This window comes from Antedon bifida, chromosome 4 (genome assembly GCF_963402885.1).
Source record: "Antedon bifida chromosome 4, ecAntBifi1.1, whole genome shotgun sequence".
Classification (NCBI taxonomy): Eukaryota; Metazoa; Echinodermata; class Crinoidea; order Comatulida; family Antedonidae; genus Antedon; species Antedon bifida.
The window spans coordinates 29516994-29541723 of record NC_136229.1 but is presented as its reverse complement, the minus strand read 5'-3'; the positions used below and the strand labels follow the sequence as shown (position 1 = coordinate 29541723).

The window sequence follows — 24730 nt, the reverse complement described above, 5'->3', positions numbered from 1 at the left end:
ACTGTACTAATAATGTTTAAAAATGTTTTTCAATTTAAGAAAGAATTGAAGAAATACCATATACTTAAATATTAATATTTTATTTTATCATAGTATACTGATGTTCATTCTCACTTATGTATTTATTCTTTTTTTTGCAACCATGTCAAAGGGCCAAATAATACAAGTTTTCTTCTAGTCCACATGCTGTTCTTGTATTATATTTGAATAGCAGCATTTGATGAAATACAACAAATGTTTGTTAATAATTTGAATTTGTTTATAGTTATTATTTTAAATAAACTCAGCTTTTTAATGTTTTATGATAATAATTGTGCAAGTATAAGACTTGTGAAAGAGGCATGCTGTATTGTGTTTATATTTAGCAGTGCATGATAAAAAATAAGATATTAAAATTGATTAAAGGAGAACTGCAAATTCAGTATGCATCCTGTACAGAACCAGACATTTGTTACTGTACCCTACATCATTCTTTCAACAACTGCTACAATTTATTAATTACAGTATTTAAATTAAGTGACCGGAATAAATTTAAAATAAATTGAATAATTCCTAGAAATTTAATCATCATAAGTACAGGATATGACAATAGGCACAACTTGTTATTTTACTTATTAGTCACAGAATATTAACAAAACTAACTGCATATTTTAAAAAAAATCTAAAATAATTGAAAATATTAATTATTGAAAACTACAAATAATTTTTAAAAATATTAATTTTATTGACATGACAATGCATGCATTTACTCAAAATATGCAATGTCATTGTAAAAAAAATGCCAGGCACAACAAAATCAATATGTTATGTTATTAGAAATTATAATATAGTCAAATTCTACTGTAGCTTGGCTATTTTTTTTCCATTTTTTTTAATTCATTTGTAATTAACTGATGAATTTTTCTCAAACATCTGTTTTCAAAACATTTTTTTTTTTCCTGTCTGACAATTATAATAGTAATGTGAAATCAAATGTAAATTAAAAAATAATTGTGTAATATCATTGTAAAAAAAACCAACAGACATGCATTTAATATTGATAGAATTTAGAAGCTTACCGCCGAGACAAATTCACCATTGTCCTGGAAATAAGACCAATGAGAGGATAAGTAGTAACGGCCTACTGTACATATATATATATAGAAACTTTATGCATCAGGCACCCGATTCTCGGTACTACAGTAATACTTGATTTCATTAGTATCATAGGAAAATTCCATAATACATCATGTATGCTTCACATGTATTGCCAGCATCTAGACCATAACCTAACCCTTAATCTAACCTTATGTGCCATGTGATATAACATGGGATGCTGTATTACCAAATGTTCCTATGATACTGGGGAAACATTGTTGTACTGTGAGGATACAGCTTCTGTATTCATTAGAGCGTGACATGTCATTCCCTCTTGCCTAGCGCCACATAACTAAATCAACACTATGTTTATCCGCTACACAAACAATACTTGTACGAAATTAAAAATCGCATTGAAGTATTACGGTATGTACCATTTTTTTTTTTAAGAATCTTGCCGTTTCGACTGCAAATATGTAACTTATCGCTCATAGAAATGTTTTATGTGCCAAAAAAAGTGTGAATTGATGTCACTCTGTACCTCCAGTCCTGATGCATAAGTCCCCTATAATGTTCATGCTAGACATGCTATATAATACATCACCCCATTTACACTTTATTTACTACTTGGCCTGTTGGCGAGTACTCTTCAGTACATGTTAAATATCATTATTTCTCCTCCATTCAATTTGTACAACATCCACAGAAATGTTTAGTCTTTAGGAAAGACAAATTGATGAAAACTGATTCAGCAATTTATTGTTTAATAATGTAATTTCTTAAAATCATGGTAGACAAAAGAAAGCCATTAATTAAATTTGTCTTTGTACTGATTTGCAATATTAAAATTTTTATTAATTGTATTAATATGATTCATTCATTGGAAACAAAATGTTTTGCTATAGTGCCGAATTTGGGCCAGACCAAATCATAAAGTGTAAGTGGGAAATGGGGCGCATGTCTAATAGAGAGAATCCTATTTAAACAACATGCTATCTCTCCCTGATGCTCTACAAAACACTAAGTACTAATGATTGTTTAAAATATGAATGAAAATATGAAAACAGATAATAAAAGGTTTCAAGACTCTCTGGGTGAGGAGGAAGGTATTATGTAGTGATAAAAAGTTAATATAAATATACTGTCTATATATTTAGCTTTACAGTATTTAAAAATAAATTATAAGATTTAAATGGAAACATTTTGGCTATAAACAATTGAAAATAGAAAAATAAAACTCGATATAAAAAGGCATAGGCTGCATCGCTAGTTCATTTCAGTATTGTTAATAGAAGCTTCTACTATGAGTTACAGTAGACTCTAATGTCTTGAAATTATAATTTTATATTGATTTTAAATGTAATTAAAACATCGTAAAAATATTGCAACCCACTTTTTATTTTAAATTAATCTTCATGATTTTAAGGTGAAATAAACTGTGGCATGCGTGCCACGATAATTTATAAATAAACAATTGAATATAACTTTAAAATTCTGCATAAATTAGTTGTTGTAGTAGCCAGAAATTAAAATAACTGTGTTCATTGACAGAATTTTGGTTTTGAAGTTTGTGACCTTGATGGTCCAAATCCATAACACAGTGTACAATACTATTTTATTCAATGACTTACAATTATAGTCAAAACTACTTTTTGTGTCGATATAGAAATATTTTCAAAGTAAAATTAACCTTTTACTATTATTAAATTCAATTAAAATCACTTTGCCTCATAGAAAAGAATGCTCTGTATCGCTTTTTGACATAATGTCTTTGAATTGAACTGAAATAAACTGTGTATACAAAACACAGATACAGAAGTAGAATCCTTCATTTGGGATACCCCTATTAGTATTTATGTGACACCCCAAGAGGACTTTTGCTGTGAGATGAAAGAAAGAGAAACACATGTTACATTAATACAGACAACCTGTATCAAGGAGATACTCCAAATGTGTCCCCTAAATAGAGGTTCTAATTGGTTTAATATAACTACTGTACAGTAGCTTAAAATAATGCACTGTATGTATTGTTATTTTTTATCTTTTTAAAATCAAAATAATTTAAACAATATGTTTGAAAGAACTTACATTTGTTTCAATATCAAGAAGAGTTTGCGTAAGAGTAATATTGAAGACGGCGTGAGATCGGCTACTCTCATGGTTCATGTTCGTGGCAGCTACTGTTCTAGATTTGTTGCCCTCTGACATCAAAGATTCGATATCCTGTAAAGAAATAAAAACGAAACATTTCAGCACACCAACCATCAGGTAATATTCTCATTACAAAATATTGATTAGCTAATCTTGGAAAAATATGATTTTTTATCGCGTTTTTGGCTATACTATCTTGGTTTTTGGTGTGATAATCCATATTGCATTTCAAACAAAGCTATAAACTTTTCAATCAATAATCCTGGACTTTTCCAACGGTAAGACAATTGACTATAGATACAAGTTTAGGCTCAAAATATTATTATGAAAGAAATTTTGGGCTCTCCTAGTATTAACTGCAAACTCTCCAGATCGCTAGCATAAAATCATAGCTCTACATGTGTTAACTAACACTGCACTGTGTAACTGTAAGGTTGTCACACACAACATGACACTCCCATTTTAATACATATTATTACAAATATTACATTTTAATTTGTTTCTAGTTAATCAATTATGTCATTTTAAATAGCTACATGTCTAAAAAATGGAAATGTTTAATAAATATATGCGCGTGGACATTATTGGATTGTAATAATTGTGCTTATAAATGTAAACACACTGCTGTTTTAACACACTGATTACTAGAGACATTGAACATGTACAGTACTGTACATGGCTGAAAAGGCTTAACAATGACAAATGAATGACTATAATAGGTTCTATAAACATGCGTTGTTTATGCTCTCAATGGTGAATATTAGTGGTGGTTCAAGGGCAAAGAGAATTATCAATATTGTTGAAAACCGTTGCATTATATTACATGTATGCATATTTAATAATCCTACTGTTAATGTATGTAAAAACTAGTGAAGTACACATTTAGTACAAGAACTTACATCTAACTTGTATTTGATTTTCAAGTTAAGCGTAGTTTTTTATGTGTTTGAAATAAATATTAAATCAAATAAACTTAGCTCATAAAGCCCTTTTTTAAAATATTCCTCATCTCTGATTGGCTGCACATCACAAAAACTAGATCAAAATATGATTTTGATTCGCGCAAAAACATTTTGTTACATTGTGAGGTGTTTTCCCGAATGATCATAACAATAAAATCAAAACGGTACTGATGATCAACTAGCGTTCTTGTCATCAACTAGCCATCCATTCATAGAAGTTATACTGATGTAGCAGCCTATCTGTACGGCGACTATAGAATGGTCCCGAGAAATGCCTTACCCTAAGACTTTTAGCTGATTGAAATAGTTTGTTATGAAAGAGGTACAAACAAGTATAAAAAAAAAGTTTTATATGAAATTATGTCAAGAGTGTTTATATAGGCCTATTTTTTTTTACAATACTTGTTACTATAAAAAAATTAGAGTTAATTTATAGATATAAAGGAAGAAAAGCAAAGAGATTTACAGAGCGCTATTCGTGAATATACAATACTAAGTATCGAAAGTTTAACACTCATTTCTATGGTCAATACTGATCAGATGATTGTAAATATCATAATTCTAGTTCACAATCACACTTTCCAATTGTTCAAACGCAGCATGAAAATTCAGTTCCTATAAAAGATGAAATATTTTATTCAACACTAAACTCCGCCTAACTACTTATTTTCTACTACTACTTTAACCGCCTGAAATGTATAAAATATTTCTTTGCTGTTTTGTCGTGTGTACTGTTACACTACTCAACATAAACAGAAACCTGTCTGCAATTTATGCAAATTAGCGAGCAGTAAATGGATCGAACATAAATACATATTAGATTTTGATTATTTTAAAGGATTAATTTTCAATATTCACAAAAACAGTTTTTTACTAAAATGTTTTTTTTTTCTTTTCTTTTTTTGCCTTTGATATTAAATATATTCCGTTTACTTTCTTTTTAAAAATCATCACAAAACATTACAGCTTAGCTGTCTAGCTCTCTCATGCCAGCAAGTGCTAAACTTTCATCTGGAATTTGTTCTTCCTTGGTCTGGTGTGGCCTGTCCTTAGAGTTCATTCTTTGAAAGGTTTAGTCAATCTGTTGTCTTTTGTTCTGACATGATGTCCTGCTCATCTTCATTTCTTCATTTTTACTTGCTGCATGATACCTTGAACCCTGGTTTGATCTTTATCAGTTTTTATTCTCAACATTTCATTAATACTATTATTTGAAAACAGCATTGGCAATTGAACACTACCAGAATGCCTTGAATACCATAGTACTTACTACAGTTCTACTGTAGCTAGCTATAGTGACAGGTATGTCATAACATTTAAAAACGTGATGCTAATAACAAGATGAAAAATTAATGAGTATTAAAAGCAACTGGTATACTACCAGCTGTTTAATATCAAGGCCATTGAAATAGATTCATATTGAATAAACGATGACACGCAAACCTCTTTCATCTCTTATATACTAAACATCATAAATTTTTAGCAATATATTCTGTCAAAGAACAGATGAGAGCTACCGGTGATTGTTCCTTGTTGACAGAAATTGTCACGACTCTTGAAAGTGAAATCTTTGTCAGCATTGGCACTTTTGTTCCTACTTACTAAATCTCTAACTACTACATTTCTACTTGCATTGATATTTAAGTATAGGCTACTGTGATGTAGCGTAATGTATTAACATTTGCATCTTTATGTTGGTTATGTTTACGAAATGTAAGCACTCAGAACTGTATGACATGCTAGTCTGATTTCCTTCATTACATCATCACTCTCTGGTCTATGCAGAACCAGTATTCCCAGATGGTCTGACTTCCAAGAACGCAACCAGGCCCAACGTTGCATAACTTTGATGACATGGCGAGAACCAGTGTTTTAACAAAGTATGGTTGTATATACCGGGACAATGACAATTTTCTTTTTAAACATCTCAAACATGACTTCACAATTTACTTTCACTCATTTAGTAAAAGCAAAATAAACTAAATGATGATAAACTAAAATCGGCTGAAGACATGATACTTGGACTATACCATTAATATGAACAGGGGTGTAAATTAATGACATTTTCCTAAGTTTAATATCTCTCATTTCAAGAAGTATGGGCTATTGTTGGTTTATCCGAGTACTGTAAAGCTTCTTCAATTTTGAATTTTGAATAATAGTAATAATCCAATGTACTGTATTTTGCAACCTACATCACGTTTGCTAATTTTGTTCAATGTTAATAATAATCAACATTAAGTACTGTAGAACACGCATCAAAATTAAACTGATGGATTTATATTCATAATCTGCAAAACCTTCAGGCATATAGAGGATATTGAATGTTACATCCAATTGTAATGTACATAGCGCATCAAGACAGAGATATAGAACCTGACCTTTTAACTACTATAAAGTACACAGCGAATATGAAAAAATCATACAGCACGTCTGTACAGTGTGCAAAGGCTCTGAAACCATGCGATAGATTGAAATGACACTTTATTACACACTGCATACAATCTGTGAGGAATTCCTGTTTTTTGGTTTATTTATCTATGTTTGTTGTTGGTATTGGTGATACAAACAAAGGATAGCTACTAAGTCAGTAGATTTGTTTCTGGTATGGTCTTTCTGGTGGTTAATTAGGCAGTATACATGCTTTGACAATTGTACTGCAATGATGCAACGTGTTATATAATTTTAAAAATTCAAAATCAATTTGTTCTTTGTATTAGAATCAATATTTAGATTAGAGAAATCACCTACAATATTGATAAAAAAATTCCTTTTCCTCGCATATGGACACACAGTATTTGCACAACACGCGAGGAACAGTTACTTATTTGTATGTGCAAGTATTTTGAAATTCAATATTACAAATTATATATATGTATGCAACTAATGTACATTCAACTGGATTTTGTACTGTAATGCAACTACAGCAAATGCATAGCTAATGTACTGTTGAAGTAGCTTGTATTCAAATAGAAAGATAAATATTTAGGTAGCTAAATACCTGGAATGAGGAGACTGCTAGAGCTGATAGGCCATCTACGTAAGGACCGTAAATCTTATGCTCTCGTACACGAAGACCTTGCTTCCTATGATGAAGATAATTAAACATTAGATATTGTGAAACCAGCCATATAGAATGCTATTGAAGAAAAATGAGCTGGAAAAACTGTAATATTAAATAATATTGAACAGTAACAGTATTATTCTAAACACTCTCTTCAAATCATTTGGAAAATGAAATTTCACAAACGTTAGTTTTTAAATTGTGTATTATTATAATGGGTTTGCATGGTGATATTACAAATGGATTAATGGGCTAGACCTTATGATGTAAAGTACTTTCTGCAGGCATATGTATTGTAGATTGGGGATGTACTGTAATGTAAGACATGGGCACCAACATGTAACTATAGGAAACCAAGAACAAAAATACTCACCCTCTCGGATCTAGTAAATCGCGTACTTTCTCATTGTATATCTCAATATAAGAAACCTCAACTTTAAATGATAAAGAATCGTTTGTGTCTTCCTCTAGAATTCTTTCAAACAACGTGTCACACAGCCTAGGAGTTAGCCCTTTGTTCTCCTCTGTTCCCATCATAGTGAACGATTTACCAGAGCCTAGGTAGATACAAATAATAATATTGTCACAAAATCATGTGAGAATGTAGTATAAAGCTATAAGTTATACAATGTTAAAGTTTGTGGATCAAAAGTGTGTATGATACAACATGTGTATGACACAATTATAGTTTTATCCATCCTATAAAATGGAAAGTTGCTCTCTGTTGAATGCATATAAAATATATAAGACACAGCACCCTATTTTTTTATACTTCGGATCCCTTTATTTCCAGTCAAAAATATTTATTTTACATAATGATTCATACCTGTTTGTCCATAGGCAAATATGCATGCATTATATCCCTCAAATGAGTTGTCCAATAGGTCCAGTCCAAGGCACTCAAACACTTTACTTTGTCCTGAAATATGAAAAGGAACTATACTCATATTCGTATTGGAAACAGTTCTCTTTTGTGCAATTTCTTTCCAATGGTAGATCTACAGTTTAGGATACAATGATCAGGTATTGCTATGGTGTTACAGACCATAATATGGAGACTTTCCCCGAGTTTAAGTTGTCAAATTTTAAGTTATATTTTTAAATGTTCATTTTATTCTCATTCTTGACTTTGGTACTGTATAAATATTGTGCTCCTTTTAACAACTGCAAACTATTATTTTAAAATTTTTGAAAAGAAATCGTAGCCAGTTTGTACAGTATGGTATGTTGTAGGGAGTTACAACTAAACTCCCTGGTATGTTGCCTATATAGTTGCCATTTACTGTAGTGTTTGGATCTCTATGGCAAATCCCCTGACATACGAAAGTTTGAATCAACTATAATAGTGAGGATAATCTAGGATTATACAACAAATTATCCATTACCAAAGAGTTTAACTGATACAAAAAACTGAACAGTTATATTGATGTTGACTTGCTTTTATTTGACCATAACTAAAATAGAAACTTCAAGGACTTCACACACTCACATAAACCTTTAAAATATTTAATTTTACATCATGATATTTTTTACAATTATCCACAAAATATTGTGGTCTCATTTTTATTATATTTTTATAGTACAGCGTTTGTATATAGTGGTCAATCCAAGAAAAAAAATTGCAAGTGGAAATGTTTAAGGCACAGTTTTAGTAAAAAGGACTAAGAGCACCGAAGGGACACAGACAAAGTAACCATGTTTCAATCAAAGCCAACTGTATATTACTGATACTACTATAAATTCATCTACAATTGCACTAAGCACTAGAATAGATAGCACTTGAATACTGGTATACTACTTCATTTGTAATTTCCAAAGACAGAATTTTATATAATTTCAGCAAATTATTCATGATTTTTTGTCACAAATTATTACGCCATGAGTCATAGGTTAATATAATTACAGGTACAGTATACTACTATAGTCCATTCTCATAAAAAATGACAATGAAAAATTACAAACACACTGTGTGTGGTTCACATAACGTACATTTTCTAAAAACACGCTTTTAGTTAAATATCTTACAAATCATAAATACTACAAGTTTTGGGGTCATACATTTCAGGTCATTTAATATCATATAAGCATTGAACAATACATAGTCAATATTCACAGGCGTACAGTATATTATGCCAATTTTATAAACTGGGCAAAATTATATATTTTAAACATCACTTGGATGGGTATATTTGTGCACACATACTCCGAATCGTAATGTTGGATCAGTTTTTTTTTTGCAATTCTCTGATTGCTTTTTCTTTATCATAACAACTACTTATTACATTTACAGGTAAATTAATTTATGGTGATTTGTTATCACATGGAATTGGTCATTTTGTTCCATTCAACAGTGATAGTCAATAGGTTTTATTCAACAACAATTTTTATATTTTTAGGTCATGCATTTAATAGGCAGATGCAACACTAAAAACCAAAATCCATCTTATTTGAAGTTTAGCCTCTGACCATCCAATTCAAGATAAAAGGCTGTACTGTAGTCAGGACATACTGTAGCTTAACATTGGGAACTATGGCCTAGCTAGCACAAATGGGATTTTGCAATGTACAAAACATTTTCGCAAACCTTAGGCCTTCAATTAGGCCTAAGTACTTTTAATATCACCAAATGCAATGTACAGCAATCACCAAGAAGATTGCTTTGAAGGTCTGACCCATTCAAACACTCTATCATACAATTGATTCCAAGACACTATTGTTTCCTGTATTGGTATCTTTCCTTCCTTCTTTCTATGAGTATTCCTGAATCTCTGAGACCATTCCAAACTACAGTACAGGGATACACAGTTAGTTATGCAATGAATTATCACTATGTACAGTACATCAATGCTTTTATTTTTAAACATCATTTTGAAAATGAATGAAAAAAAAATCATTAAAAATTCCAATTTCGGTATAGGCCTACATGTGAAAATCCAGAAAACTATCACAATGGTAGAATTTATTCACTGCAGATGATTTACAATTTTCAAAGCATTTAATACAATTTATTATTATTTTTTATTTAAAATTTATTTTAAAACTGCGATAGAAACTTTAAAATATTAATTCAAGTTTTTAAAATTATCATTTCTGTTTAATAAATAAATTTCTTTACAAAGATTAAAGAGGTTTACAAGGACTAATGGTGAACATTGACTTTTTAAAAAAAAGATTTTAAGATTTTGTGACAATATGTCACTGATGGTGAATTGTGTATTGTTTTACAGTAGTATAGGTTATTTCACATAGTCAGGCCAAGATTTGAAAACGAATGTTCACAAAATTATTTTTTAGATTAGTGTTTGTTTATAATTTTACCAACGTAATTCACGCAGGTACTGTAGACCGGCGAAAGGCTATTTACACAATTATAAACTTGATCCAAAATTTTAATTGTGAAGCTGTTAATTAATACATCTTAAACAAAACATCAAGGCATTGAACACTGTAGAATGAGGATCATTTATCCAATGTCATCTAACAAATTAAATATGTTAATTATAGTATTGAAATGATGGACTCATAAACAACTTTTATTGTCATCAGATTAGCTTTGATGAATCATCATAATACGTGATGTTTGTGATGAAAAAAAACAATTTAATCTTGAAATTATCTTCCTCAAAAATTCATAAATCTTTAATCGATAAAAAATGTTCAAAAAATATATAATGTTGCATACCATTTTAAAATCAATAAACATGATAAAGGTTTTGACTATATTATTTTTAAAAAAAACAGATTTTAAATAAACTATTAAGGAAACATTTTAAAAAATCAAGATAACATAATGTACTGTACTACAGGTACGGTAAACTACTGTTTTGTGTCTTTTTCCATTACATGTTTTTCCATTATGTACACTGCAGACATGCCAAAGGCAATTGCAGATAGACCTTTAGTGTTCAATACATAAAAATCATTTCCAAGGATTGCCATACAAACTAGTAGATTATACAAATAAATGACGTCATAGAAAATCTTTGTATTACGGTAATACATTATAACTTTGTGATTGGAATTACTATCGTCATCACAATCAATAAATTCAATATGGTTAGGAGGAGTAAAATGAATAATTACTGTGTCATAGAGAATATGTTAGAAATAATTATAGGGCATCCCTTAAAAACGCTGCGATATGCGTGCGCAGTAAGAAATCGGAACATCTCGGAACAAAAACAAAGGCCTCTTGTTGGTGTGTTTTTCTTCCAAAATTTCACAAGGGACCCCTGTGAAATCTCAGGAGATTTTCCACAAAATTATATTCACACACTATGCAAACCAGGTTACAACTTGTTAGAATTTGTTACATTTTGCAGATGTGAAAAGGGTAATAGACAATTTTCTGTGCTATGGTTGTGCATATATAGACAATAAATAATTAATTCTCTGATGACTGCAATGCAAAACAATGATTGTAAAACAAAAACAGTCCCTACACAGATATTGGTTGTGAAGATAAGGAAGTAATAATTCTTTACCACACAAATCTTTGCTTCTATTTCAACACAATTGACCTTCGACCTGACTCATAGCAAATTATTAATTCAGTATACAGTACATTTCTTTATTTTTTACAGAAAATGTCTTTAATAATGTTGGCTAAACTGTTATACATTAGGAAAATACCATAACAATTAACATACAGTACTCTTCGATTTAAACTTTCAATTGAGCTAAACAAGTAAGGGCTTTACAAAAAAAAATGTTACTGTATGTCGTTTGGGGAAGGGGGGGGGGAGGAGATTCTTTAGAAACAATTAAATCTTTCGGGGGAAAATATGAAAAATTATTTTTTCTGAACCAAAGATAAATTCTATTTTATTTGGCCTTTAGTCCTTCCTTTTTTATTATACTTAATTACAGAATATAGACCACTTCAAATGGCAGAGCTTGAAAAGCACTTACTGTAAATGCACCAAGGACTCTATTACATACAGTAGGTATAGATAGATACAAAACAAAACAAAATTCTTAATTTAAAAAAAAGAAATTTTAAATAAATGGCAACATACTAGACTACTGTACCTACAAAATACATAACTCAGTCATGATACTGTAGTTTTTTATGTTGCTATTTTCATTTTATTTAAATTGTTTAAATATTAAAATTAAATTACTGTAATTAATTTAAAATCTTACTAAACTCAATTTCTTTTTGCATTATATGTTTCAATATTAAACTTTTTCCTACACCCAGCTTCTACTCATATAATTGCAGGCATAATACACAGTCTGAACCTACCTGAAAAATTTGGGCTATTGTCTTCCATAGAACAAAAACAATGATCATAATTAAAAGTCTGTAAAAAAAGATAATCAATTTTAGTATTGCTTTTTCTTTATTTCTCTAGAAAACATTTCATAAATTTTTCACTTAAACCATAGAGATATGATAGTATATCTATGCATAAAACAGAAGGCTTAATGCAAGAATACAGTAGGCAATACTGTAGAGATTTCAAACAGACATTGTTGGTCTAGCAACTAAATCATCACGATACATTGATCACTTTTTCTATTTTTAATATTTTTGATAAGTGGTGCTCTGAACTTTTCTATTAGGAATTGAAAATAACTTGCAAAACAATGAATGTCATTGCAAATGTAACAAATTAAAATCGATACTGTAATGTCCTTTTGGTTCACTTTCCCTTTCACCAGTAATATTAAAACTGCAATGTTGATTTCGTTTGTTAGAGAAACTTTATTTATGTTTAAATTGGATTGATTGATGGAATTTCTTAAATACCAGTTTTATGAAAAAAAATATTAATTATAAAATATAGCATATGATTTAAGAAAAAGCTATATCATGAATAGTACAGCTTTATAAGCGACAACGATTTAACAGTTCATCTCATTTGGGGCAAAGTCCAATTGGAAAACACAAGTCTCTTTTCGCATTCAACATGAGTGAAACAGAACTAGATCTCAATTGTACGCACATGCGACATATTTCGATCGATGCTCTACGCTTTCCTAATACAGATACAGTAGACAAAAGATCTGAATTAATGCAAAGTTCATATGAATCATAAAACAAATATGGGTAGTCTGTAAAATAAGTGGATGGGATGTTTTTGAAGAACTTTTTATTCATTTAAACTTGAGTAGATTTTTATTTATTTAGTGATACAAATAGACACTCACCTTTTTTGATTTGCTGTTGAAGGTGAATCGCAGGTCAATGACAGGTCAATGGAAACATGCAATGAAAAAAAAATACATAAAATATTATGAAAAACTGTGAATTAAATCATTATCTAGTTCATGTTTACAAAAATAATATAATATGAATTTCATACAATTGATTTTAAAATGTGTGCTAAATATTGTATACAGCAGTATGTGATGCAACAGGTAGCATTTAATTATGAATGTGTAAAATTAAACAGTGAAGATTACAGTGGTAGATCTGTAGTTTAGTGCTGATGACTACTTCCAACACAAGGTTCCTGGTTCAAATCATCTATAATTTATAAGCCACTGGGCCTAGGTAGATTCTACAGTAGCCAAACCTTCCTCGCACCTAAACCCAGGACCTGCCAATGCTGGGGGGTTTCAACTTGATTAGTATGTTTAAAAGTCTGATTCGATAGCAATTCCGTTCACCCTCGGCATGGTGGAACATCACTAGTTCTGAATGAACTGTATTTTTGTAGATGAAGAGATATTACTTTTTCCCTTAGGCATGTATGGTGGAAGAGCACTATTTTTAAATACGGAGAGGGTGGGGAGGGGAAATGACATCAAAAACTGCTTGTAGTAGTCTACAAGTACCCTGTATGTACAGTATAGTCTGCAATTATTTCATGCTAAGGCATGTAACCTCCATGAAAACAGTCAAACTTTATTTGGTTATTTTTTCATATTCATAATACTGTACTGGACTTTATAGTAACTACTGAGCAAAAAGAAAATATTTGAATTAGCTATCAGAAATGCAAACCTTAGATCAATACTGTACATAGATTATAATGTTTAAACAGAGGTTATCCTCTATGATGTACAGTTACAGTACCTACTGTAACTATATCATTCATGGATAAAAGCAACTAAATAACACACCCAATACGTACTGTACTGTAGTTAGTGTGTACATTTGATTTTGGACACTGAAATCAAATCAGAGTTTTCATGGATTCTGCTGCATAACACCGAATAATCAGTTTTGTTACTGTATTTTTTTTCTTTTTACTACAGGTCATCCGGGTGGCAATGTATTCTATCTACTGTAGCTCCTATCTATAGCTGTTGAAAGTAATTGACCACCTTATCAATATCACTATGCATACAAAAACTAGCGACATATGAATTGTCCATTCTCTTTTATTATATCGTAACGTAATAAAATGCTCTTTTAAAAATATTTTTAAAGGTAAAGGTATTATATTTGTCCTCAAGCTTAAACTGGAAACTAAGGAAATTCGGATTAGGCACTCCACGGACCCACGGCAGCCAGCAGTGCAGCACCTACCAGATCAGCTCACCTGGAGACGATCCCCTACTCTTTGCGAATAGTGTACCAAGTTCATACACGGGACCAACGGCTTTACGTCCCATCCAAAGGACTCATGGAGCTATAAAATGTTATTTATGCTTCACTCTTTAACAACTCTCACTTTATGACAAATGTACCCACTGTCAATTCTTTTCAATATGTGAAAATTATTAAAATTTGTTCAGCAAGCCAAAAATAATTTTTATTTTCAATTGACACAATACAAATTTTGTAGTTGTTTGTACTGTATTATTACTGTATATTGCCTAAAATGACCAGACACCTGTCTGTGTATTTGATTGAAACATATTGTTATTTAAGTTTTTTGTTAAGTCTTTTGTATTTCTAATAAACTGACTGACAAGGTTTGGTACTAGGTGTGTAAAGTACAATAGGTATCTAAGACACCCCCATGGCCTCTATTTTGATTGGTTAATGAATCAAATTAGCCTGAAGCAGTTACAGCACTGTGTAATGTACTAACTGTATTTAATCTTAAAACAAACATCTAATGTCAATCTAAGAAACTTTTGTACAGATTTATTTAGAAGGTTGAACACATTTTGGGGCAAAACAGAACATTACTGTACCTTTATACTCCCGTTTATACTGTACTGTAGCTAACCATCTAACATTGTAGGATGGTGTTCAATGGCTTGGGTGTGTTATTACATGACTAATTTGGTATTAACTGCTAAATTGTGTTGTTATTTAATATTAATTTGAATTTCCTATTAATAATAACAATGGGTCCAATTCAATTGTCCTAATAATAGTAGTAATTATACCACAATTAGTTAAAAAGTTGTATGGACGACACTGTATCATGGGGGACCTGCATACTGTCATATCTGAGGCAATTTTGAAAAGGTTAGAAAATGAAACCAAAGGATGGATGTTTCTTTATTATTATCATTTACTACAGTACTTATTCACATTTTCAATATTATTTTTAAATTGTACTGTAAAAAGTCCTGCAAAATGGAGGTACTGTAGACCAAGTGTTTTTGTTGTCTCTGTCAACTCATCTCATCTAACTCAATCAGCATGTACAGTAATTTCACATTTTGTTTTAATAACCAACAACTAGTAGAAGTTCTACTAATATTTAAAGCAGAGTCTTCTAAACATCCACTAACACGTTTGGGAACAGACTGTGTCCTATAAGCTTTCTTATAAATAACTTTGATGTGAATTTCGGGTTTTGGTAATGGTTTACAATTACATCCTACATCTGTACTGTACAGTAGCCTACATCCTCCAATATGTGGACATCAGTTCAGTATTGTATTTGGATTTCAATTTATGTTTTTATCTATTAATTTGTTGCTGAAGGCGCTTTACAAGATTAATAACACCAAAAAACCACAGGGCATAATTTTACCTGTCACATTTAATCAGTCCACCTTACTGAGTACCAACAGAACACACAAGTTAACACTGTTAATTCTTTTATAGAACAAGTAGTCAATATAGGGTATTATTACAGTATGAATTAGGTCAGGGTACATTTTTGGGTAGCAACTTGTAAAATTTTAAAATTTGTAATTTATGTATAAAATTGCTTTTATCTTTCATCTGTTGTGTTGTTTTGGCCAAATGAAAACAATGATTAAATAGTTTCACACGCGAATCGAAATCAACTTTACGCATGCGTATTTATACTGATTTTTACGACAAATTATAGTTTCCTTGATTTTTCCATTTACACTACAGCAAAATTGGTAGTTAAAATTGTTTCTACCTTCTCTTGGAAAAAGGGTAGCAAGATTTTGTTTTGAGCTGCAGAACATTGGATTCGTGCAGAAAAATTCACCTAGTGAAAAACATGCTTTAGTATTCAACCTCTACTGTAGATCAACAATGGTGTCTAATCTGATTATCATTCTACATGCCAATTATAATCAGCAAACAATACATAATCACATGTACATATAGTGAACTATAGGTGCTTAGCCAGCGTGAATATTCATAATTCAATATTATTATTTCTAACTGCATTGATTCTTTGCAATCACACAGTTATAACTCTCTGTATATCATCCTGTTTAAAACCACATCAATAATGTTAACAACATACAGTTAGTAATTTATAGTTAAAATATTAAATATTTTTATCAATATTCGACATATATTCAAATATCGTATTGACATAATTTATTTTATTTTCTTTAGTCATTATAAAGCCGGCGTTAGATCTCGTGACATTGGCGTTAATGCAATTGAACGGTTCATTACTATCAATCAATGTACTCATATTTGCATCATAATAGAATAGGCCCAGATGTATGGAAAGTAAACAAAGAGTGAGAGTGGACATATTATGCATGATTTGATTCATAAATATACATTTCACCACACACCGTTGTCCTAGTTATTTTGTATGACTTCCAGCTTTCATATAATAATAGTAGGCCTAGTAGTGTTCTTTCTTGCCAATGAAATAAGAACACTCAAAGGAAAGCAAGATTTAAGGGCCAGTTATTGTATGTACTTTTAATAAGAACCAAGCACTGGTCCACTCGTAGTTTCAGGGCAATTTTAAAGGCCCATGTACAGTAGGATGGGCAAGATGCATTCACTACTTCTTTATTAAAATAATGATACTTCAATGTTTTATTTTTTCCATCCTCTAAAGAATGGGTGCCAAAAAAGGTCTGAAATAAAGTTATTATGTGTGCCTCTCACAAAAATGCCTACTGTTTAGTGCAAGTAATGCAAATACGGTCAACTCTCCCAATACCAGACTCTCTGAAAACCGGAAACCCTCCCAATACCAGGACTTTTCTTGATTGAAGTCCAAACAGTCCCAAATTTATTTTATATCATTAAAAATGCATTCTGAATACCAGACTTTTCTGAAAACCAAACATATTTGACCAGCCCAAAGGTGTCCGCTATTGGGACAGCTGACTTTAGTAATGCGAGTACAGTTTATTGCATACGTAGGTAGTCAATAGTTAACAACTTTCTACAGGGCCGAGACACTAAACTACCAGTTGTATCCTGTATGCAATACTGTAATTGTAAACAATTTTATCTTCACAATGATAAATTCAGCAATTGGTATGGACCTTATCACATAATAATATTGATATTGTAAGTAATATGGGTACAGTACTGTATGTAGAAAGGAATGGTATTGACTACAGTGGGTTGGTAGACATCAAAACCAAGTGTTGTGGATGATCAGAGTTTTTAAATTTTTAAAAGAGTTTCACCATTGTTGAATAAGGGTTTACTTTTTGTGCGTCTTAAATTAAGATGACACAGTCTTGCAGGATTTGTCACTGGGGTGGGTGGATGATTCTGAGTATTTGGTGAGTACAGTGGAAAACACAATTGGTTGCGGTTGCCAAGAATAACAAAAGAAAAAACCAAGTTATGACACTCCCACTCTATATAACGTTCAATAAAATGTCAGTACTAAAGACATGTGATGTGATTTTTTCACAACAATAACAATACTATATAGTCTGTATTGTAATCCAAAAGTTGTATTTAAAGGAGATTACTGGCTTATGGGGATGAACTTGTAAAGGGAGTTTACTGATATAAGAGGGTTGCTTGATTTGATTCAATTTTGGCAATAACAGAAAAATATAAATTAAACAAAATGCCCAAATTGGAGTTGCCCGAGAGCCTGCATGGCTGGGAGGGATGTTGGGGTTCCAAGCAATAGACCTATATTGATTGCTTACAGGCGATCAAGTACATGAATAGAAGGAAGGTCTATGTTTAATACTTATTAAACTTAATACTTAATATTGTTTGATGACCAGCACTAATACATTGATGTACTAGAGATGGATACTGGTATGCATGATGAACTGGCTATCACAATGGCAGATAGGAAATTATTAAGGAATCTAGTCAAGTTCAGGTATGTCCCGGACTAAGTAAGTAAGTTAGTTTGATGATAAAGAGGATGTTGAAATTGAAGTGATGATAATTTAGACTTGTGTGATACTAATAATAGTGATGAGAAAATGAAATTGGTATTGCCGATTTTATAATTTAATATTTTTAAAAAAAAATGTAATGATTGAAAATGACAGTAATAATGAAAACAATGAATGAAATATAATTTGTTCGCTTAAGTTCCAACATCACTGACACTTACCGGTCTGACCCTTTTCCTGAGAACGGCAATAAATATGTAGTATTTCCTTCCATTTCCACACAACATTTTGTTCCAAGGCTTATCTCTGCAGAAAATAAAATTTAATTAAATACAATATTTCTGTAATTTCTGAAAATGTCTTTAGAAATAGGCAACTCCAGATGGTATAGAGAGAAAAAAAATTGTGCAGAAAATGAAAAAAAAAATTAAAATTGTAGGACTACAGATAGATCTTGTAATAGAAAACAAAGAACGTAAAATGCTGCTAGATTTGTGTACTGTAATAAATTTGCCTACAGTAGCGTAAAAAAACTTTTTTTGCATTTGCTTAAAATGTATATTTTACAGTACAGAATCTGTAGGTGTAAACTTGGTAATGATTGATTTGTTAAACTTTTGCGGTAATCATAAAAGGTTCAAGACCCGGACTACAGTATTTTGTGATAATTATGATTTGAACGAACAATCACAATTTGGCATGTTAATTAACACCTGCCTGCAAATCCAGAAATTGCTGATTAGAAAGGAAGAGGATGTTGATACTACTTCTAGCCTACTACAATACAAACACAGTTGAATTGGTATAATAACCAAATACCAGCACAAGTTAAATACAATTTATAATATAGAGGCTACTGTCTGTCTGTACTATAGGTTTAGGTCTAGATATACCTCTCTTTTTCTGGCTGGCTGGGGTAGGCTATATGTTTAATTCTACAATTCAATAAATATTTCTACATGTAGGCCCTAGATATTTTTTGTCCTTTAATTAACATTATACGCTAGGCTATTGCTATAAACAAATATTAAAAGAAGACTGTTATTTAATTCTTCTATTATTAAAGACAACGTTACAATATGGAACTGCACATCAGAGCTGGTGGTAACCAACCAACTTCATACAGTGATTGGCACCGCCCGTTGAGGCATGTCATTACATCATAAGAAAGAAGATAGCTCAGCCTACCTCGCCTGTTGAAGGGTCGCACACGGACAGCCACTTTCACTTTGCTCTTTGAAGACATGATTGCGTATAACACATATATTTATAATTGGAAAACTAAATCATCATTTTAAAAATATATATCATCCAAGAGATTCCATTTTAGATAATTCCGACAGCCGAAACACATCCACGAAAACTAGACCAAAGCCTTCCTTTCTTTTTATCTCCGATATTGATGTTGTGTTGTGATGTTTGCAGATTCTCTCTAGATGGCGCTATAACAAATTATCATCTCGGCGACAAACAGTTTTAGCACATGTTAGTTAAAAACTGGGAAAACCCAGGGATGGTCTTTGGAAAACCCAATTTAATGACTACGGAACATTGTCCCTATACATTTGTATCGGCCTACGTAGAAAACCAACCATATTGCATTCAATGATGATTGATGAATTTGGTAAATACAACCTCCTGCCATCACATTTTATGGATGTGGATAAGGTGCACACACAAACAAATTCCAGTTTGTAGTAGAAATAAAAAGTACTTATTATTAATACTTTAATAGGAAAAACCAATACAATTGAATGTTGTATCATTTTCATCTACCAATGAAATATTCTCTCCATTAGTGAACACAAAGCATTCATTGTGAAGACAACATACTTTCTTCTTAATGATACAGACAAAAAATCATGACAAAATGTCTTGACTGTATTGTATTTATCTCCACAAAAAGCCAGCCTGCTATTTTTTATCTTGTCCAAACAAGCATCATAAAAACTAAATTTGAATCATTTTTTTCATGCTTGAAGTTGTTTTATACTGTCCTATACATAAAACATGTAGCGAGTGAGTGGCTAAGACAGTGGAGACATAATCAGTGCCGTAGCCAGCATGAGGCAGACGAGGGCCTCCTCCAAAATTCCGCAGCTGAGATCATCATATTTTATATTAATAATTGTATTTAATACATCTTTACGTTTTAATCTTTTGCTACGGCCTTGATAATCCATAGCCTTAAATACACCAAGTCTTCGCGAATAAGGACTATAAATCGTAGGTCCAGCTTGTATGCACTATACCCAACCTAGTAGTTCATCTTATGACAGCTGCAGGGCTTACTCCCGGTGTACTAGTTCACACAGCCAGTCACAGAGTTCTAGAATTGACAGACTTTCTGACATGACATGAGGGGCGAAGATCGTTTAGTGACGCTATACAAATGTAAATTACTAGATTTATCAAATTTTACGATAAAAATTTAGGTTTGATAAAGGGTATCCTGAACGTGAAAAAGGTACTTTATAACTATGTGATTTTTTTTACTTCAGGAATGTTGTCAAATCTATACTGTATTTTGAAACGCACTTCACATAAATAAGCAAAAAAAAAAAAACTTTAGATAGTTTTATTTTATTTTTGATTCACAAACAAATGTTACAGGATTTGAGGAGTATGCCAGACTTGGCATCTAGTAATGCCTTGTACGGTGTTATTCTGCATCTTATGTTTTTGTTGCTTTTTTCAAATAGTATTCTCTTAATCCTCTTTCATGTATGAGCTAAGCAACTCATCACGTTTCTGCGTGATACGAGCCTCGCGTCTCTTGCGAGCTTCCTTTGTCCTTTGTCTTCTTGCTTCAGCTTGGTCACTGAAAATAAAAAGAAAAAAAAGGTTTATATTCACATGAAATTATAATAAATCTACTGTATATACCATCGCTTACCATTATATATAAGGCTGTTATGCCACACAGCCATCGCAACAAAATACAGAATACTAAATCGGTAATCATCAGCATTCCTGATACTGATTAGCATTAAAGTGATATATAAGGCCGACATGCCACACCGCCATTCGCTCAACAAAATACAGAATGGGAGTATGTTTCCAGATGTGCTTGATCCAAAAATGGGGTAACAATATGTAAAGTGTTTCGAGGTCTCACAACCTTAGGCTGCTTTATAAATCTAAGATATTATTATATCTAATCAGTAACATTAGCATTCCTGATATTGATGTGTCCTGCACAACCAAGAAGGATTGGGCTGTCCAGATCATTTATTTACACGTAGATTGCGATCAGTTAGGATTACAGTCACTATTCCTGGTCTAAAAAAACAAATTGACCAAAACTTACGAAAGGAGTTTGCTTCTGGCATTCTCCGCCTTCTTTCTGTGAATGTACTCCATGAGTACTCTCTTATTTTTGAAGACATTACCCTTTGACTTGAGGTAAAGTTTGTGATATAAATGACGATCGATTTTCTTGTTCTCTCGGTACTTTCGGAGAAGACGTCGTAGTACACGCATTCTTCGGATCCAGATAATTTTGGTTGGCATACGGGCATTAGCAGTACCTTTTCTTTTACCTAAAATGACAAACAAGTACATAATAATAAAAATGTTTAGGTTTTAGACAAATGAAGTGCCAATCTGGCAACAAATATTAATTTAAATAAAATTAAAATAAAATTTGTCAGCTGCTGCTTTTACAGATTTTTTTCCTTGATTGACACTAAAGTGTTTAAAGCTCTGTCTACACTATCAAACTTTATGTGACAAAAATATGTGACGTGCCCAAATATGGTAGTGGTATGACATCATCATGTCCATATATGGGCACATCACATTTTTTTGTCACAAAAAGTTTGATAGTGTAGACCGAGTTTAAGGTGATGTCTTCAAACTTCCGACAGCATTAGTAGAATCATGACAAATTTCGTTTTTAAAAATTGTAAAACGTTCAGCGTTTTTCCGAAATGTATAATAAAATGTTTGTATTGTTAACATCAAAACAGTACTTTACTGGGTTTGACCAAATAGCATTCATTTCGTGAACTGAATGATCATACAGTAAAAATGATACTGTTGAGAGGCGTTTTCCCGAAAGATCATAAAATCACACATTATTACTGGGTTTGACAAACTAGCGTAACTTTTCCGAACTAGTGCCTATGCTTTGGTAAATCTCTGATCGTTTTTATTTAATTAATTACACCGAACTTACCGTAACCGGTATGTCGTCCTTTCCTGCGTGCTTCTGTATTCTTGCGTACCCTGGCTCTGGAGTGTACAACCACAGGCTTTCGAATAATCAAACCATCTTTGATCAACTTTCGCACATTTTGTCCTGAAACACAATATTTTTTACATTTAAAAAAAAAACATGAAATGTTTTATCCGAGACGACTTGTTATTGCTACTACCTATTATCCGAACTATGGTGGAGGAGGAGGAGTGCCTTGAACATATGCTGATATTGTGGATGTGACTTATCTTAACTTGGCCACTCGTGTCTCACTTAATATAATACTTACTTGAATTGGCATTTGCAATTTCAGTGATTTCATTTGGATCCAACCAAATCTTGTTTTTGCCACAATTCAGAACGCTGGAAGCCAGACGCTTCTGCAAACGGAGATTACTGCAAAAAAGAAAAGTCAAGATACGAAAGTGGTAATTACTAATACGATATGCACATTATTACATTATGGAAACAACTCAGAATTGGAATTAATAATTCATTAAAAATTTGACCTACCATCCACATTCCTAAACACCTAGGCCTACTCCTCCTACATGTTCATTGCTCGTCCATAAAAAAAATCTGATATTTTTTTCAAATTGTTATTATTATTATGTTTTAACTTCACCAAAAAATAACTCTAGAAATAAAATACTGGCAAGGACCTGCTACCTAGCTAGTAGTAGTACTCCTAGCTAGTAGTAGGCTAGGCGTCTGTAACTAGGCTAGGCCTATTAAATGCTGTCCCTTTTTCTTAAACAATAACTTTACAAAACAGTGGCGTGCAACCAAATACTAAATAGGAAGTAGGCCTAGGCCTACATGTGAAGCCGGTTTATCAATGGTGGTGGCAAGTGTAGCAATGTAATACACTTTCATACTATTCTAGGGCTATATTAATTACTTTCAGTTTTCCATCTTAGAGCGAAACCTCTTATTATAAGCTAGCCTAAACATCATTGGTTACGCATCATTCTCAACCTACCACCCCGACCCGCCTCAAGACACACACGAAGTAGGCATAAAAAAGAACTCGACTGGCCTAACTTAATGTTCAAAATACAGATAATCGATTTCCATAATCAGATATGTTTATCAAAATGATGGATACACAAATGTTATTAGATCTGTTAGTTTATTAATTTCGACGTCATTTTACACATATAACGTTAAATTAACCTGTAATTTACACACACAACTTACCTCATTTTGCCAAGATGGCTGACACGAGGTAAAAGGACTGACAACTAACCGACCACGTTCAATGGAAAGTAGTACAGTACTTTTTTTTTACAAATTAAAATTTTATTAATTTATTCTTTATATCATCTGTGATGTTTTAAAAATAATTTTTACTTCACAAGTAAAACTGACATAAATGACGTGCACATAATAGAAATTAAATGTTTTATACAGAAATATTATTACGCATGATTGTGAAAAGGCTATTGTTTACACTAAACGACTGGGAAACAAGTCTACATTTTATTCTTCAAAATTTATAATTGGTGGCGGTGGTGAAGTACAATGATAAGTATGGAACGCCGTTACTGCCTTCTTCGGCTCTTTTACCATTTGGCTCTCTTACGTTCGGCACTTTTACCATTACGTTCGGCACTTTTACCATTTCATATGGCTCTTTCACCATTTCATACGCCAAGAGCCTTTTGAACGTTATACATTTTCAAAACAAAAGACTCAACTCCATACTTTACATAGGAATAGTTCGACACAAGCATGGCTTCTACTCCATTCAAAGTCGCAACTCTTTATATAAATTATAATAATATGGCTCTGACGATGATTTTTAATTGGTGTATCATGGAGGTATAAAATAAATTTTTATTTTTATTTTATACCTCCATGGGT

General features: G+C 31.8%; 2 protein-coding genes across 10 annotated transcripts in view; both read right to left on the bottom strand.

The window, feature by feature from the left end:
- LOC144840856 (kinesin-like protein KIF13A) overlaps nucleotides 1-12556 on the bottom strand; it is a 54679-nt gene extending 42123 nt beyond the window's left edge. For 7 of the 9 annotated variants that reach the window (XM_078696904.1, XM_078696907.1, XM_078696906.1 and 4 more), the window contains exons 1-6: nucleotides 12503-12556; nucleotides 8081-8173; nucleotides 7628-7811; nucleotides 7192-7276; nucleotides 3166-3300; nucleotides 1059-1082 (exon numbers count right to left, since the gene is read on the bottom strand). In XM_078696904.1, coding sequence (XP_078553030.1) covers nucleotides 1059-1082; nucleotides 3166-3300; nucleotides 7192-7276; nucleotides 7628-7811; nucleotides 8081-8173; nucleotides 12503-12530 — 549 coding nt within the window. In that variant the 5' untranslated portion in view covers nucleotides 12531-12556. The remainder of the gene's footprint in view (nucleotides 1-1058; nucleotides 1083-3165; nucleotides 3301-7191; nucleotides 7277-7627; nucleotides 7812-8080; nucleotides 8174-12502) is intronic. The other 2 variants (XM_078696905.1, XM_078696912.1) reach the window with 1 other exon arrangement.
- An 8674-nt stretch (nucleotides 12557-21230) lies between these two features.
- Nucleotides 21231-24224, bottom strand: LOC144839918 (large ribosomal subunit protein eL19-like). The gene is made up of 5 exons (XM_078695499.1): nucleotides 24065-24224; nucleotides 23154-23260; nucleotides 22844-22966; nucleotides 21974-22205; nucleotides 21231-21484 (listed from the first exon to the last, which is right to left on the bottom strand). Exons 1-5 carry the CDS (start codon nucleotides 24067-24069, stop codon nucleotides 21373-21375), a joined length of 579 nt encoding a protein of 192 aa, XP_078551625.1. The 5' UTR covers nucleotides 24070-24224; the 3' UTR covers nucleotides 21231-21372.
- Between the last annotated feature and the right edge of the window lie 506 nt (nucleotides 24225-24730).